Source organism: Chrysochloris asiatica, unplaced genomic scaffold (assembly GCF_000296735.1).
Source record: "Chrysochloris asiatica unplaced genomic scaffold, ChrAsi1.0 scaffold00002, whole genome shotgun sequence".
NCBI lineage: Eukaryota > Metazoa > Chordata > Mammalia > Afrosoricida > Chrysochloridae > Chrysochloris > Chrysochloris asiatica.
The window spans coordinates 57,009,077-57,028,260 of record NW_006408520.1 but is presented as its reverse complement, the minus strand read 5'-3'; the positions used below and the strand labels follow the sequence as shown (position 1 = coordinate 57,028,260).

The following is a 19,184-nucleotide window of genomic DNA, read 5'->3' as shown; positions in this document are numbered from 1 at the left end:
CATTATCAAATAAGGTCAATCATCTATATATTGTTTTGTGAATAAATTCAATTGAGTGCTGTTGGGAGAAAATATAGCATTTTGTAATAGCAATTGTTGTTACTATTAAGTGCTCTTGCTTCAGTTCCAACTAATAGTGACCCTGCATAGTGTTTCAAAGAAGTGGTTTGTGGGCTTGAGCCACTGAACTTTCCAGTAGCAGTCCAGTGCTTATTCTACAGTGCCATACCAGGTCTCTGATAAAAATGGCTTGTATTAATTGTTTACATAGTCCCTGGCAGAAAGATGCATGCTTTAATGTATCATCCCATTTAATTTTTACTTTTTGAATTGGGAGAACTTATTGTCTCTATTTCATAAATGAGACTTTGGAATTTAGACAATTTACCTAATTTACCATAAACGGTACATGGCAAAACCTGGACTGAAACTTAGCCTTACTCAACTCCTTTTATGTGAAACACACACATTCACACACACACGGACACTCACACACACCCAAAAGTGCTATACTTTCTAAGAAATATTTTATGATGATCTAAACTGTAGCTAGCTTCTTGCCTTTTGTCTTCTTAGTGATCTGAAAATGTAGGTTAGTACAAATCAGAAGTAGAATGTAATTGTCTCAGGACTATCCTAAATGGTTATGGATGAGAAACAGATTCCCTATGGCTCAAAGCTCTGCTGGAATACTGTTATCAAACAAGCAGTTTGTTTGTTATGCATAAGAACTATGCTAGGTAACACACATTTTCAATCACCCTGTCTTTGCGCTTATTATCTATTCAGGGATACAAATCATGAAGCATGAAAAATGTTGTAATTCACAACATGTACCAAATAGAACCATGCCAGATGCTTTGGGATCAACCTCCTTTCTCCTGATAAGGGAATGGGACAGTTAGCTTTACACACTACTTTCCCAATGCTGTTGTTTTTGTTGAATGCCATCTAGTAGATTCCAACTCAGAGTAACTCTGCATAGAGTTTATGAGGAGTGGCTGGTGGATTTGAACTCCTGACCTTTCAATTAGCAGTCCAACACTTATCCTACCATACTATACCAGGACTTCCCTGTACTTATAGGCGGGGCTGATCTTCAACAATAGATTTTTCTTTTCTTTTTTAACTCTATGTTGTTGTTGTTGTTAAGTGCCGTCGAGTCGGTTCCGACCCATAGCGACCCTGTACAGGGTTTCCGAGGGTGTAAATCTTTACGGGAGTAGAAAGCCTCATCTTTCTCCCGCGGAGCAGCTGGTAGTTTCGAACCGCTGACCTTAAGGTTCGCAGCCCGATTCGTAACCACTACGCTACCAGAGCTCCTTAGCCAGTCATAAACCAATATCAGATCATTTTAAGACTGATTTCTACTCTTGGATTACTTTAGAGGTTTCCAGCACTCTCATTCTTGAGTTTGTGAAAATTATAGCCAGTCATAAACCAATATCAGATCACTTTAAGACTGATTTCTACTCTTGGATTACTTTAGAGGTTTCTAGCACTCTCATTCTTGAGTTTGTGACAAGAGTTCTTATAAAGGGACACATTGCCTTCTCTCCAAATAGATCTGATATTTGTAAATGTTAAGAAAGCTGTCTTCTACAAATAATATGTGGAGTCCTGGTGTGGCTCTGTGGGTTAATGCACTGAACTGCAAAGTCTGTTTGAACAGGGTTGGTGATTCAAACTCACTAACTGTTCCTTGGAAACCCTACATAGGATTGCTATGGGTCGGAACTGACTCAATGCCACTTAACAGCAACAACAACAATAACAACAACAACAAAACCTCCACATTACTACTAGGGCTCCAGTTAGTATGTATATGAGTTTATTACAAACAAAATGTGTTTAAGCATGTCTCTGTGATCAGTGAAGGGCTGCAGACAAGTTCTCTCAGCAATACACTTCACTCAGTCTTGTTTGCTGTTATTAAATGCTGTTAAGTTGGTTTTGACTCATAGCCACCCTATACTAGGTTTCCAAGGAGTTACTGGAGGGTTAGAACTGCCAACCTTGTTATTAACAGTCCAGTGCTTATCCTACAGTCTCACACAAGGAAGATCTCATCAAAACCATGGCTTCTGAAAGATCTACCAGGATAGTTAAATTCAAAGCAGAGAGATCAGTACAGAAGGCTATGGCAACTGTTTTATTTGGCAGGGGAGGGAGGGTCTCCAAAGAGGTAATCTTGATTACTTTTTTCAAAGACACAGGATGCTTCTAGGGGTTTATTTATTAGAAAGAAGTTTTAAGAAAATTAAAAAATCAATTGGTGAGAAAAAGGTCAAGAAAGTTGCACTTGGGATTTTTTTTTTCTTCCCATCATGACAATGCACCTGGTCGTTCTTTGAGGGTAGCAAATTGGGATGTCTTATGAGAACTTCATTGGGGAATCCTTCACCATTCACTCTATAGCCCTGATCTTGCCCCTTCAGACTTCTTTTGTTCTCAAAACTCAAAGAACATTTAAAATGAATATGATTTGATCCCTCGAGGATGCCAGAACTGCTATTTTGATGTAATATAAATAGAAGATCACAAAATTATTTGGGGAAGAGTTAGAGAGATGGAAACACCGCCTACAGAAATGTATGGACCTAGATGTAGTCCTAATGTGGTGCCATAGGGTAGGCATTGGGATGCTTATCAAAAGATCAACAGTTCAAACCCACCAGCTTCTCCACTGAAATCCTATACAGGGTTGCTATGAGTCAGAACTGACCCAGGATCTGTCATGAAACAATAGCTTCGCATTTGGAAATTTTGTTTTAAAGGTTTCTATGATCTTGCAGCAATGATTTTTTTTATTTACCCTCGTACTTAAGACACTTTAAAAAATATTTTTTAATACTTAAACTTTTATATGTATTCCTGGTTTGGTACTGTAGGATAAGCACTGGACTGCTAACCAAAAAGTCAGCTGTTCAAACCCACTAGCTGCTCATTGGAAACCCTATACAAAGTCACTATAAGTTAGGACCAATTCCATGACACTTAACAACAACAACAGTTCTTCAGTATATGCATAATTGTTATTTTTTGCGTGCTCTTTGGTCTTGGTATCATCTCATAGTGACCCTGTCTAGAGTTTCCAAGGCTGGAAATCTTTGTGTGAGCAAAAAGCCTTATTTTTCTCCCATGGAGCAACTGGTGGACTTGAAATGCCAACCTTAAAGAGTTTTTGTTTTGTTTTGTTTTTTCTTGTTAAATGTTATTGAATTGGCTCCAACCCTTAGCAATCCTTTATAGAGTTTTCAAGGAATGACTGGTGAGCTTGAGCCACCAATCTTACAGTTCAGATTGACTTTGTAGTCCAGAACATTAACCCACAGCACTATACCAGGACTCCTAAGTTCTTGAAGACTAGCACCTTAATTATCAAAGAAAAGTTGATAAAAGCCAAAAGAAAGACAATTATGTTGTATTATTGAAAAGTTTAATGTTCAAAGGGAATGTTCCAAGTGACCATATATGACTTAAGTCTTACTCTGTTGATGTTCATAATGAGAAACAGAGAAAAGCGGGCTCTAAAAACATGGGTTGTATATATAAGCAGACTTTCAGGGTTAAAGTCTCTGATCTGTCACTTACTGATAACCATGTGCTTTTGATAACATTCATGATCTCATCTCAACCATAAAAAGGGTATTATAGAATCTCCCATTTTGGATTGTTGAGAATTAAATGAGGAAATTCACATAAAGAAATTAGAGCAGAGTCTGATCCATAGCACCCTAACTCTAGCTATTATTTATAATTACTGTGATACTGCCTTGTATACCTTGTTCGTCAATCCATTCATTCACTTATTCAGCTTACTGAGTGCTTATTAAATACCAGACTGGGTGACATGGGAGACAACTAATCAGTCATTAATACTGTCCTTAAGGTACTTACAGTTTGGTAGAGAGATGAAAGCTATGCAAAAATAGTTCTAGTACAAAGTAGAAGTGCTTGGTGCAATAAGAGTTTTAGATGTAGTCATATAAGCATTTTAAATATAAAGATGTTACTGAAATTTGCCAGACAAGGTTGATGCATTTTGTCTTTACTAACAAATCATTCAAAGCTTGCTAACATTTAGTAGCACCTCAATATACAGGAGCTAATGGAAAAGTACGTTTACTACAGTCCATTATGAAGATTTAGAAACCTTTCCAGTAATGCACTATTTCCCAATGATTGTGTTAAGGTTGCAAATAGTGAAACAAACACCTAAATAAGTGATATTTCTTCCTAGTCATTTTCATTGTTGCTCCAATTTGAAAATTAGAATGTAATTTAGAAATTAAAATAGAAAAAAGTGAATGTATTAAGCCTTAAATTTTTCTTTACTTTGACTTTTCAATTAATTTATACTTTTGGATTCTTGAATATGTAAATAATTATTATTTAAATCAATATTAATAATTTACTGAAATATCAATATTTACATTAACTTGAAACTCACATTTCTCTATAATATTTTATATTATTTATAATTACACTAAATAAAGCATCCTCATGGAAGAAACTTAATTAATTAGTTTACATAATGGCTTTTGTGTGGCAGGAATTTTTTTTTTTTTTTTTTTTAGAGAGAAGTTCCCTTGGAATGATTAAATTGGAATAATAAAATATGTGATGTTTTAAAAGTCTATACAATAAAAATAATCAACTGGAAATGATTTTCTATTAATAACACTTTTTTACTCTCTGAAGTTCTCAAATCATGGTAATTCAAAGTACATAAGCCATGAAACTTGTTGTAGTGTATTTTTCAGTTGTAGGTGTTTCATATATCGCATGTCCATTTTCTTCAAAATGGAAATGATCATGTCTGTGAAGACCTAAGCAATATTTGCAATTTTTTAGAGACACTTTACTATCACAGAACAACAAAAATACACATCACGTTTCTATAAAATATTACATTAAACTTTAATTTAAAGATACAGACTATCGAGATGAATTTATGGAACTGAAAATACAGCATTTTGTCTATAATCTATGGACATTTTGAGAAGCAATAAATTTAAGTAATATTTTATGGGTGCAACAAGTTGTTGGCTACTTGGCTTCTAAAGAGGATTAAAATTAATTGGAGGAGAAACTATTAGTATAGCCTTCTCTCCCTTCAATTTAACTTAGTTTTTACTCCATGGTCCTTTCTAGCCCATAGGGACAAACAAATGTTAAATAATGTAGTATTTATTTTAGTAAAATCTTAAATTATAATTCAAAGTACAGTAGTAAGTAAGAGCATTATCTATAAAGATGAAATATTTTGGCTATGATCATTTACTTACTCTTTCATTTTATTTATGTCATATTCCATGATGAATGTCTAAGAAAAACCAACCAAGAGTCAATTCAAGTTGTACTTATCTATGCTTCAAGATAACACAGCATATTTAAGAAAACAAAAATCATATGAATAAAAACACTCCCACCAGACCAAATACCATCAGTCAAAAAATGTATTTCAGTTGACTTTAATTTATTATGTATTTTCTTTTTCTCTGATATAAGACACCTTTCTAAACACATGTAGACTTCTACAGAGATAAAGAAAATTTCAAAAGCCCATATTTATTTTGGGGCAAAATCCATCCAGTGTAAGGAATGTATCACATCAAGCTGAGGTTTGAAAATGAACATATGGCATTCATAAGTGTTATCTCTGCCAATGAATGGGAGCCAACAGGCTCTTGAAAGCATTTTGGCAACACTGTGTTACTTACGGTTAAGAGGCAGGCTCGCGTTGGTCGTGCCTAGCTTGTTGGCAGCCACACAAGTATAGTTGCCGAAATGCGCCTGTGTCACATTGGTGACAGTGAGAATGGATCTTGTGCTAAAATTTTGAATAATAATTCCTTGTTGGCCATTGAAGAGCCTAGAGGACAAAACAAACTCTAGGTAAATATCCATTGTGAATACAACTTTCATTTTCATCTTAGGTGGGGTTGAAATAGCAATCCATAAACAGTTTTGACCACATTAGATTAACAAATTTGGGGAAGGATTGGCTGTATGACAGTGGTGGACTGCTCCTATGATATTGTTTGTGGAACGCAACAAACAAAGCTTAGATATACATGTGTCTTATTCATATATTGGTTTATATTTTAGAAAATTTAACACACCACTGTAATAACATCTTTGCTATTATAGTTAAGAAAGGGGTAAAGGGGATGGAATATAAAAACTCTTAAAAGTACAAACTGATGTTTTCTAGGTAAACTGGCTAGAGTATATCTGTTGTTAAGTGCTATCAAGTCAGTTCTGACTCATAGCAACATTGTTATATGGTTTCTAATGCTGTAAATCTTCATGTGAACAGAAACCCTTATCTTTCCTCCATGGAATGGCTTGTGGGTTTGAACTACTGACCTAGAGGTTAGCAGTCCATTGCTTATCCTACAGTGCCACCAGTATTCCTAGGGTATGTCTGCTGTTATTTAGTGCTGTCAAGTCAGTTCTAATTCATAGCAAAACCCTGTACAGGGTTTCCAAGGCTATAAATCTTTGCAGGAGCAGAAATCCTCATCTCCCATGCAGTGGCTGGTGAGCTCAAACCACTGATCTTGTAGTTTGCAGTCCAGTTCTTAGGCTACAGTATTAATGGATTCCTCCCATGAAAATTATTCATTCCTACAATCATAGGACAGGACTATTCAGTGTCAACACTTCCATATTGACTTTATTGCTGCCTTGTGCAAAGCAGACTGATGATTGTCATTAAACACAGAGAGAGGCAGTGCTATAGAGTTGGATATAGCATCTAGAATTGAATCACACCTTTGCCATCTTTCAGTAATATTCCTAAGAAAGTCCTTTGATCTTTCTGGCCTCTATATGGGATTCAATTTTATCTGACTCTATTTTGACTATCCATCACTCTCTCCAGATTTATAAGCAGTTACTGTCAACGTAGAGATGCTAAAACAAATGGAAGAAATGAGGAAGGACAAGAGATTTACAGAAAATTTCAAAGATCAGCTCGAGAAGATAAAGCCAAGTATTACAACAAAATGTGCAAAGATCTGGAATCAGAAAACCAAAAAGGAAGAACACGCTTAGCATTTCTCAAGCTGGGGGAACTGAAGAAAAAATTCAAGCCTTGACTTTCATTATTGAAAGATTCTCTGGGCAAATTATTGAATGATGCACAAAGCATCAAGGGGAGATGGAAGGAATACACAGAGTCACTGTACCAAAAGGAAGTGGTTGATGTTCAACCGTTTCAAGAGGTAGCATATGATAAAGAGTCAATGATACTGAAGGAGAAAGTCCAAGACGCATTGAAGGAATTGGCAAAGAACAAGAGACCAGGAATTGATGGAATAAAAATTAAAATATTTCAAGAAAGTGAGGTGGCACAGAAGGCACTCACTCATCTCTGCCAAGAAATTTGGAAGACAGCTATTTGGCTGACTTACTGGAAGAGATCCATATTTGTGCCCATTCCAAAGAGAGGTGACCCAATGGAATGCGGAAATCATCTGGCAATCTCTTTGATATCCCATGCGAGTAAACTTTTACTAAAGGCAGCATCGATGGACTCAAGTGTGGCAACAGTAGTGAGGTTGGCCCAGGATCAGACATTGTTTCATTTTGTTGTACATAAGGTTGCTATGAGTCTGTGCTGATTTGATGGCACCTAACAACAACAACATCAACAATACAGAAACAGCTGCAAGCATACAATGACAGAGAACTTCCAGAGGTTCAAGACGGATTCACAAGAGGCAATGGAATGAGGGATATCATTGCTGATGTCCAATTAATCTTGACTGAAAGCAGAGAATACCGCACACAAAGGCTTTCAATTCTGTGGATCATGACAAGCTATGGACAACATTGCGAAATACGAGTATTCTAGAACACTTAATTGTGCCATGAGGAATCTGTACCTGGACCAAGAGGCAGTTGTTCGAACAGAACATGGGAACACTGAATGGTTTAAAATTAAGAAAGGTGTGCGACAAGATTGTATTCTTTTCACTATACTTATTCAATCTGTATGCTGAGCAAATAATCTGAGAAGCTGGGTTCGATGAAGAAAAATGTGGCATCACGATTGGAGGAAGACTCATTAACAACCTGTGATATGCAGATGATACAACTTTGCTTGCTGAAATTGAAGAGGACTTAAAACATAGACTGATGAAGATCAAAGACTACAGCCTTCAGTATGGATTGCATCTCACTGTAAAGAAAGCAAAAATCCTCATACTGGACAAATAAACTACATTCTTATAAATGGAGAAAAGATTGAAGTTGTTAAGGACTTCATTCTTCTTGGATCAACTATCAACACTCGTGGAAGCAGAAGTCAAGAGATAAGACGATGTATTGCATTGGGCAAATCTGCTGCACAGGAACTTTTTAAAGTGTTGAAGAGCAGATATCAGCTTGAGGACTAAGGTGAGCATGACTCAAGCCATGGTATTTTCAATAACCTCATATGCATGTGAAAGCTGGACAGTGAATAAGGAAGACCATAGAAGAACTGATGCTTTTGAGTTATGGCACTGGAGGAGAATATTGAAAGTGCCATGAGCTGCCAAAAGAACCAATAGCTCCGTTTTGGAAGAAGTGCAGCCAGAGTGTTCCTTAGAGGCCAAGATGGCCAAACTTCGTCTTTCATTCTTCAGGCATATTGTCAGGAGGGAGCAGTCACTGGACAAGGATATCATGTTTGGTAAGGTGATGGGTCAGAAAACGAGGAAGACCCCCAACAAGATGGATTGGTCAAGTGGCAGCATCAATGGACTCAAGCAAGGCAACAGTAGTGAGGTTTGCCCAGGATCAGGCAGTGTTTCGTTCTGCTGTGGATAAGGTCTCTATGAGTTGGTATCCACTCGATGGCACCTAACAAGAACAACCATCAATGAGGCTTTCAAGTAGGCCAGCATGACTTTACCACTCTCAATGACATATCTATGTCTGTTTTACCATTTTCCTGAATCTGCACCCTATAGTAACCATCCCCCTTTTTATCTCTGTCAGTTTATATCTTTCCCTTCTCATTTAGTTCCAACCACGTATCTTTCTTTCCCTAATGTACCTCCAATTGCTCTTCTCTCTCTGCATATTTCTTTTCAAATTGTTATGACATTTACTTTTACCTGAAACCAGAAGAACTGTATGATACCTAATTACCATTACTGAACATTTTTATCAAAAGTTTAGTAGAAGAATCCTGGTCAAAATGAGGGAAATGCAAGCATAAAGTCTGGAGTCATAGACGAATGATGAGCCACTGAAACAAATGTCCTGAGATGATCTGTAAATTTAAACCAAAAATATCCCCTGAAGTCCTCTAAAAACCAAAGAATTGTGTAGTTTATCTAGCAAAGAATTTCTGCCCTGAGCACTATGCTTTTTAAAGATCTATCTGTTTGGAATCAAATTGACATTAGCAATTAAAGATTGTTGTTGTTGTTATGTGCCATGGAGTCAGCTCTGACTCATAGTGACCCTGCATAGGGTTTCCGAGGCTCTAAATCTTTATGGGAACAGAAAGCCTCATCTTTCTCTTGCAGAACAGCTGGTAGTTTCAAACTGCTGATCATGAAATTAGCAGCCTAATTCATAACCACTACACTACCAGAGCAAATTTTAGGGGTAGGAAGTAAATGCTAATTGTGAAGGAACAACACAAGAGGGTGAGATTTGTTGCAAAACTTGAAAAACATAATCAATGTCACTGAGTAGTACTTGTAGACACAGTGCATGTTTTGCTGTGTATGTTCTTCAGAACATTAACAACAAAATTAATTTTAAAATGTTTAAATTGTTATGGCATTTATAAAACTAACACTGCATTCTTGCTTTGTTCTCTCTAGACATTTCCATATATACAAATCTTTTCTATGCAATAAAATGAAATATTCTTAAATTCCTTCAAAAGGCAGGACCATCTGGATACAAGTGCTTTTATATTTGAATCTTATGTAGCAGTCAGTATTAGAATCCTAACTACATAATATATAGTACACAGATCAATGGAGTCTGAGGCATGCTCCCCCAACATCAACTTTTAGTAAGTCCCTTTCAGTGGTCCTTTCAAGTAATTCTCTTTATAATATAAATTTTGCTATTATGAGGATGTCACCCAAATACCAGCTACCCCATAACCAGCCACATAGTTCATTATTTCAGAAATGTGCTAATCAGAATATGGCCTATGTAAGCTTATAGCATAAAATAGCAAATTTTTATTGTTGTTAAGTGCCATCTAGTTGGTTCTGACTCATAGGTTTCCAAGGAGCAGCTGGTGACTTTGAAGTGCCAACTCTGCAGTTTAACCTGACCTAGCGGTTCAGTGCTTATCGTACAGTGCCATATCAGGACTCCTAATGAAAAATTAGTTTTTCCTTTTTAATACGTACCACATATTCTTTTAATATTGGAGATTATAATAAATGGCATACCCCAGAGAGTTTAAGTTGAACTCCTTTGCATTATGTTATGTTACTTATATCCGGACTGATAACCACAAAGTGGGCAGTTCAAACCCACCAGCTGCTCCTTGGAAATCCTATACAAGGTTGCTATGAGTCAGAGCTGACTCAACAGCACTTAATAACAACAGCAATAGTAAATAAAGATTAAATTAAGCAGCCATACTTGATTACTCTAAAAATTACTTATTTTCCATGTCATAGCTGATTTGGGGTTATCTATGTCTATTAGATATTAAATATCTAAATTTAATCAGATTAATAAAACTTTGAATTGTATAAATATTGAGCAAACTTTAACTTGAGCAATAAACTTAATTTAATGAGCTCTAATTCAGATACAAGAAAATAGTGCATAAAGCATCAAGGACGTGGCAATCTTAGGTTTCTTTCTCATGTTTTAAATCTAGCAATACTCTTGCTAACTACTCCATACAATCCACTGAGCCATCAAATGACTCTGACTCATGGAGACCCATGTCTTTTAGAGTAGAATATAACAATGAATTTTGAATGCCCCTGAACTTTTGGAAGTAGATCACAAGGTCTTTCTTCCCAGTTGCCTCTTGGTATATTTGAATCACCAGTTTTTCAGTGATTAGTCTAGATTTTATCCATTTGCATAACTCTTTTGCAGGGACTTCTCTGCCCCATACCTGTACCTTTATTTTCAACTAATCAGTATATATTGTGCATAAAGATTGCTGTATGTAGACAAAGAGGCAGTCATTAGAGCAGAACAACGGTACACTGAATGGCTTAAAATCAGGAAAGGTATGCCCCGGGGTTGTATTCTTTCACCATACTTATTCAATCGGTATTCTAAACAAATAATCTGAGATACTGACATACATGAAGAAGAATGTGGCATCAGGAGGGAGACTAGTTAAAAACCTGCAATATGCAGATAATACAAAATTGCTTGTTGGAAGCAGAGGACTTAAAATACTTATTGATGAAGATCAAAGACCACAGCCTTCAGTTTGAATTGCGCTTCAATGTAAAGAAAACAAAAATCTTCACCACTGAGCCAATAAGCAACATCAAGATAAATTCAGAAAAAACTGAAGCCAATGACTTCATTTTGCTTGGATCCACAATCGGCAGTCATAGAAGCAGCAGTCAAGAAAGCAAATGATGTAATATTGCACTGGGCAAATCTATTGCACAAGACCTCTTGAAAGTATTCAAGAGCTAAGATTTCAGTTTTCAGACTAAGGTGTGTCTGATTCAAGCCATGGTATTTTTCATTGCCTCATATGCATATGAAAGTTGGGCAATAAATAAGGAAGACTGTAGAAGAATTGATGTATTTGAGTTATGGTGTTAAAGAAGAATATTGAAAGTACTACCAGAAGAACAAACAAATCTGTGCTGGAATAAGTATAGCCAAAATGCTCCTTAAGAGCCAGGAGGCCAAGACATCGTCTCTCATATTTCGGCATGTTATCAGGAGGGACCATCCCTAGAAAAGATCACCATGCTTGTTAAAGATCAAGGTCAGCGAAAGAGAGGACGACCCTCATGGAGATGGAGTGACACAATAGCAGCTGCAATAGACTCAAGCATAACAACAATTGTGAGGATGAGACACAAACAGGCAGTGTTTTGCTCTGTTGTGCTTAGGGTTGCTGTAAATTGGAACCAACTTGATGACACTTAACAACAACAATAACAAAATAAAGATCAGTTTCATTGGCCTATGAACTTCAGCATTATTGCACAAACCAGTTTGCCCTTGTCTATAGTGCAAATAAATAGTTAACATGCTCACCAAATAAATGCAATAAAATGGTAAGCTGCTAACCAAAAGATTGGAAGTTTGAGTTCAGCCAGAAATGCCTGGCAATCTATGTCCAAAAAGTAGTCACTGAAATCTTACAGAGCAGTTCTCATTTGACACACTTGGGATCACCATGAGTTAGTGTTGAATTTTTACAATTTCTAGAAGACTCAGCAACTATCTGGTTGACTGTATGCCAACCAGTAGGTTCTGACTCATAGCAACTCTTTAGGGTTTCTAAGGTTGTAAATGTTTCCGGGAGCAGAAAACCTCACCTGGTGCACTCGAACTGCTGATCTTGTGGTTAGCAGCTCAACGTGTAACCCATTATACTACCAGGGCTCCTTACTAAATCCCCATTGAACCCCATCAACCAAAACCAATATTTGTTTAACTGCTAAAGAATTGAGAAGAAATTAATCAGGGTCGACTATGGGGAGAAAACCTCAAGGGAGTACATTCAGACTGTCTATGATGCTGTTTCTTATGTTCCTTATGACTGTCTTTCTGAGTGAGATGGTTTTCAATTCCCTTCTTCTTAATGTAATTGAAGGCAAAATCACAGATGGTGCTAAGCCATGCAGTGTATGTATACTCTGTGTGTAACCCCTTGTTGGCCTCTGGCCAACAATGCTATGTGAATCCTTACCAGAGTGGCAAATATAGTGTTCCAACCCATGCTGCTTCAATCAGTCAGGCAGGTGGTTACGACCAATAAAAAAGAAAGCAGCTACCCTGAGGGAATTGTTTTCACTCTAGGGGAAGAAGCTACCTCAAGAAGAAGTACAAAGCTTACTTTCTTTTGTAGTTGAGTTTTAGAAGTGCTGACTCTGCAAACATTGTTTAAGAACCTAGCTTCTCCTGTCATATGGTTGGAAAGACTTTGTGAAGCTGACTTGGAGTGAGAGGGACTTCTGGATGATGTCTACCTCTGGAGCACATACGTCTGTGATTCCTTGCAGGAATCCTGGGGAATGAGGGTTCTCATCTATTCACATCAATTGTGCATAAATTCATTCAATTACTCCAGAAATGAATTCTATGATTGATGGCTATGGACTAGGTTAATTAACACATGATCTGTACCCTTGAAAACAATAAAACTAAAAGGAAGAATCAAACATGAAAAGAGCTATTTACAACCTAAGGGTGTTTTAGACATTATCATTTGCATTTCACAAACCTGTAAAAGTACTGTGCAGAGAAGTAAGCCACATCTACAAGTTCTAGTACATGTGCCCCTAATTCAACTTCATTCCTTGACTTGTTAAATGTCATTGAGTTAGTTCCAACTCACAGTGATCCATTTTATAACACAACAGAACTGCCCAATTCTACACCATGCTCAAAAACAATGTTTAACCCATTGTTGCCTCCATTGTGCCAGTCCTTTCCATTAAGTGTGATGCTGTGAGATAATGCGCTGGACCGCAAAGTCAGAGGTTTAAGCTCATCACCTGTTCCTTGGAAACCCTATACAGTGTTGCTATGGGTTGGAACTGACTCGATGGCACTTAAAAACAACAATCCTATTAAGGGTCTTCTTCTTTTCTGTTGATTGTCTACCAAGCATGATATCCATTGCCAGGGACAGGTCTGATAACATGTCCAAAACATATGAGACAAAGTCTCATCATTTTTGCTACTAAGAAGCATTCTAACTGTCCTTCTTTAACATAGATTTGTTCATTCTTCTGCTTGTTGTTGTTAAGTGCCATTGAATCAGTTCTGACCCATAGCAACCCTATATAGGGTTTCCGAGGAGCAGCTGATGAACTTGAACCGCCGACCTTGCAGTCAAACAGCTTTGCAGTCTGGTGCGTTAACCCATAGCACCACATCATTCTTCTGGTAGTACATGGTGTATTCAATATTATATATATATATATTATAGCACCATAATTCAAATGCATTGATTCTTCTATGGCCTTCCTTATTCATTGTTCTAGTTTTAAATGCATATGAGCTAATTGAAAATACTATGGCTTGGGTCAGGCAAACCTTTTCCTCAAAGTGACATGTTTGTTTTCTAACACTTTAAAGAGGTCTTTTGCAGTAGATACACCCAAAGTAATACATCCTTTGATTTTTTGCCTGCTGCTTCCATGGACATAGATTGTGGATCCATGTAAAATGATATCCTGGACAACTTCAATATTTTTTATGATGTTGCTTATTGATCTAGTTGTGAGGATTTTTGTTTTCTTTATGTTCAGGTATAATGCATACTGAAGGTTGTAGTCTTGGATCTTCATCAGCTAGTGCTTCAAGCTCTCTCACTTTCAGCAAGCAACATTATGTCATTTGAATTTAGCAGATTGTTAATGAAAATTCCTCCAATACTAGTGCCTCAAACTTCTTCATATATGAGGAGAAATTTGGAGTCCTGGTATGATGCTATGGGATAAGCACCAGACTGCTAATTGCAAGGTTAGCAGTTCAAACCCACCAGCTGCTGCTTAGAAACCCTATACAGCATCACTCTGAGTAGAAACTGACTTGATGACACTTAACAACAACAACAGCAACAAAGTATTAAGAAGTCCTTGTGATGGTACAGAATAAGCACTGGACAACTAACCACAAGGTAAGAAGTTCAAACTCATCAGCCACTACTCAGGAGAAGGATGAGGTTTTCTGCTCCCATCTGTATTTACGGAACCCCAGACAGGCTCACTATGAATCATAATTACCTCCATGATAGTGGGCTTAAAAGCATTATTACAAAATCCTAGAAAACATTACTAAACAAAAATATCAAAAGATGAAGATATTGTTTGTCAATATAGCTTCCATCTACGTCTATATACTTCTGAAGCTGGAAAATCTTATCCCATTTACCCTAAATTCCTGATCTTGTCCATTCAGAATTATTTTTGTACCCCAAACTAAAAGAACATTTAAAGGAACACAATTTGATTCCCTGCTCAAAACTGAAATCTTCTCTTCAGCTTTTTTACATGATCATTTCTCCTGTTCACTTTAGCTATTCTATATTGAAAAGCAAGTTTCAGAATCTCTTCTGACATTCATTTTGATATTTTCTTTCTTTCCTGTCTTTTGAATGACCTTTCGCTTACTTCAAATATGATGTTCTTGATGTCATCCCACAGCTCGTATGCTCCTTGGTCATCAGTGTTCAAAGTATCAAATCTATTCTTGAAATGCTCTCTAAATTCTGGAGGGATATACTCTGGTGCTTTAGTGGGTCATGCATTGGGTGATAAATGCAAGGTCAGCAACTGGAATCTACAAAATGCTTTGCAGGAGAAAGATGAGGTCTTCTGAAACCCTAAAGATTTACAGCCTCAAAAATCCTATACAAGGGCACTCTTGAGTCGAAATTGACTCAATAGCAATACCCACTACCATCGTACTCTGTGGGCTTCTTTTAATTTTCTTCAGCTTCAACTTGAATTTGACTAAGAGCAACTGATGATCTTTTTGGCAGTAGGCCCTGGCCTTGTTCTGACTGATGATATCGATCTCCATCTCTTCTTTCCACAGGTGCATAAAATTTGATTCCCGTGTATTCCATCTAGCAACATCTACATGAATGTTGTTGTTGTTGGTAAGTGAAGTTGAGTTGGTTCTGACTCATAGTGACCCTGTATAAGGTTTCTGAGGAGTGGTTGGTTGGTGAACTTGAACCGCCTACCTTGCAGTTCATGTTGTTAAAAAAAAACAAGTAACTGTTGTTTCAAAATTCTATTTTAACCATATTTCACAACTACTTATCCTTCTTCTCTGTTTCAAATTTCTATATTAAATCACCAACAATTATTAATGCATCTTGGTTGTATATTTGATTAAGTTCAAACTGCAGACTGAAGACATGAGTTAAAATGAGAAGGAACAGTTGCAAACATCCATTAATAATTGGAACACGGAACGTAAGAAGGGAGTTATTGTTGTTGTTAAATGCCATAAAGTTGGTTCCAACTCATTGACACCCTGTATTAGGGTTCAGAGGAGCAGTTGGGGGTTTGAACTGCCAACCTTGTGGTTCGTAGTCCAGGCTGATCTTAAAGTGCCACACCAGGAGTTCAAATTAAGAAAAATTGGAAATTGCCAAAAATGAACTGGAATGCTTGATTATCTATGTTAAGGAGCTCTGGTAGTGTAGTGGTTACGAATCGGGCTGCAAACCTTAAGGTCAGCAGTTCAAAACTACCAGCTGTCATGGGAGAAAGATGAGGCTTTCTGCTCCTGTAAAGATTTACAGCCTCAGAAACCCTGTACAGGTCACTATGAGTCGGAACCGACTCCACAGCACATAACAACATAACATGCACTAGTGGTTACTGAAAAAAAAAATGCAAACCTCAACTTGCTGTACTGAAAGATTCTATAGGCAAAATGGAGTCCTGGTGTGGTGCTGTGGGTGGCAAGATCATTTGAATGACAAGGTTCATGGTTCAAGCTCATCTGTCACTTCTCAAAAACCCTATACAGGGTTGCTATGAGTGGGTACAGACTCAACATCACTTAGCAACAATTAAGTGCCGTCGAGTCGGTTCCGACCCATAGCGACCCTGTACAGGGTTTCCGAGGGTGTAAATCCTTACAGGAGTAGAAAGCCTCATCTTTCTCCCGCGGAGCGGCTGGTAGTTTCGAACCGCTTACCTTAAGGTTCGCAGCCCGATTCGTAACCACTACGCTACCAGAGCTGGGAAAATATTGAATGATGAAGAAAGCATCAAAAGAAGATGGAAAGAATACATAGAGTCACTCTACCAAAAAGAAAAGGTCCATGATAGCCATTTCAAGAGGTAGCATTTAACCAAGAGCCAATGATCCTGAAGGAAGAAGTCCAAAGTACATTGAAGTCACTGGCAAAGAACAAGGCATGAGGAAAGATGGAATATAAATTGAAATCTTTCAACAAACTGATGCAGCACTGGAGGCACTCACTCATCTATGCCAAGAAATTTGGGAGACAACTACCTGGCCAACTGATTGGAAGAGATCCGTATTTGTGCCCATTCCAAAGTGATGTGACCCAATGGATTGTGGAAATCATCAGACAGACATTATCATTGATAGCCCATGGGAACAAAGTTTTAGTAAAGATAATACAGAAATGGCTGCAATCATATATTGACAGAGGACTTCCAGAGGGTCAAGCCAGATTCAGAAGAGGACAAGGGATAAAGGATATCAGATGGTATCAGATGGATCTTGGCAGAAAGCAGAGAATTCCAGAAATATGTTTAGTTGTGCTTTATTGACTAGGCAAAGACATTCCATTGTATGGATCATGACAAGCTATGCACAACATTGTGTAGTATGAGTATTCCAGAACACTTAATTGTGCTCATGAGGCGCCTGTATATAGACCAAGAGGCAACTGTTCAAACAAAGGGAACACAGAATGGGTTAAAATTAGGAAAGGTGTGCAACAGGGTTGTATTCTTCCACCATACTTATTCTAACTGTATACGGAACAAATAAGTATTCAGCCTGGATTATATGAAGAAAATCGTGGGATCAGGATTGGAGGAAGACTTATTAACAACCTGTGATATGCAGATGATACACTATTGCTTGCTGAAAGCAAAGAGTACTAAAAATAGTGATGAAAATAAAAAACCATAGCCTTCAGTATGAGTTTCATCTCAATATAAAGAAAACAAAAAATCCTCACTACTGGACAAATAAATATCATCCATATCAATGGAGAAATGCTGACGTTGTCAAAGACTTCATTTTGCTCCATTCAATCATCAACACTCATGGAAACAGCAGTCAAGAAACCAAACAATGTATTGCATTAGGTAAATCTGCTGCACAAGACTTCTTTAAAGTGCTGAAGAGCAAACACGTCAGTTTGAGGACTAAGGCACACCTAACCCAAGCCATGGCATTTTCAATAATCTCATACGACTGTGAAAGTTGGACAGAGAATAAGGAAGACTGCAGAAGAATTGATGCATTTAAGCTATAGTGCCAGAGGAGAATATGAAAGTATCATGGACTGCCAAAAGAACAAATAGATCTGTGTTTGAAGATGTATAGCCAGAGTGCTCCTTGGAAGCCAGGGTGGCCAGAATTCATCTCTCATACTTTGGACATGTTTTCAGGAGTGACCAGCCACTGGAGAAGAATATCATGTTTGGTAAAGTAAAGAGTCAGAGAAATGGAGGAAGACCCCCAATGACTGGCACAGTGGCAGCAGTGATAGGCTCACCAATGATTGTGAGGTTGGCCCAGGACAGCGCAGTGTTTCGTTCTTTGTGCATAGGGACACTATGAGTTGGTACCGACTTGATGACACCTGACAACAACAGCAACAGGCATTAGTGACTTGAAATGGGCAAGTATGGCCATTTTGAATCAAACAATCATATATATGGTCTTCTACTCCAAAATGACAAATTGAAGAGGAATAACATCACACTCATTGTCAAACATCGCATTCATTTTCAAAAAGAATATTTCAAGATCTGTCTTCAAATGCAAAGCTGTTAGTGATAGTATGAGATCTATATGCATACCAGGAAGATGAGTAAATACAATTATTATTCAAATTTTTGCACTGACCACTAATGCCAATAATGAAGGAATTGTAGATGTTTACATAGTCTGTAGTCTGAAATTGAGCAAATATGCAATCAAGATTTTTACCAACTCCTAAACTATAGATGTGGAGTCCTGGTGTGGTTCTGTGGGTTAATGTGCTGGACTACAAAGCCATTTGAACTGCAATGTCAGTGTTTCAAACTCACCAGCTGCTCCTCGGAAACCATGACCAGGATCGCTATGGGTCAGAATCAACTCGACAGCACTTAACAACAAACTACAGATGTAGGAGTGCCAGTAGCATAGTGGGTTATGAGGTGAGCTTCTATCTGCAAAGCCAGCAGCCCAAGTATACCAATCATTCCACAGGAGAAAGATGATGCTTTTTGCTCCCATAAAAAATTTACAGTCTCAGACACTGTACA

General features: G+C 37.5%; 1 protein-coding gene across 2 annotated transcripts in view; it reads right to left on the bottom strand.

Annotated features, from left to right (window-relative positions):
* LOC102819913 (neuronal growth regulator 1-like) overlaps positions 1-19,184 on the bottom strand; it is a 1,419,333-nt gene that overhangs the window by 262,194 nt on the left and 1,137,955 nt on the right. For both annotated transcript variants that reach the window (XM_006831037.1, XM_006831038.1), the window contains one exon: positions 5,727-5,878. In XM_006831037.1, coding sequence (XP_006831100.1) covers positions 5,727-5,878 — 152 coding nt within the window. The remainder of the gene's footprint in view (positions 1-5,726; positions 5,879-19,184) is intronic.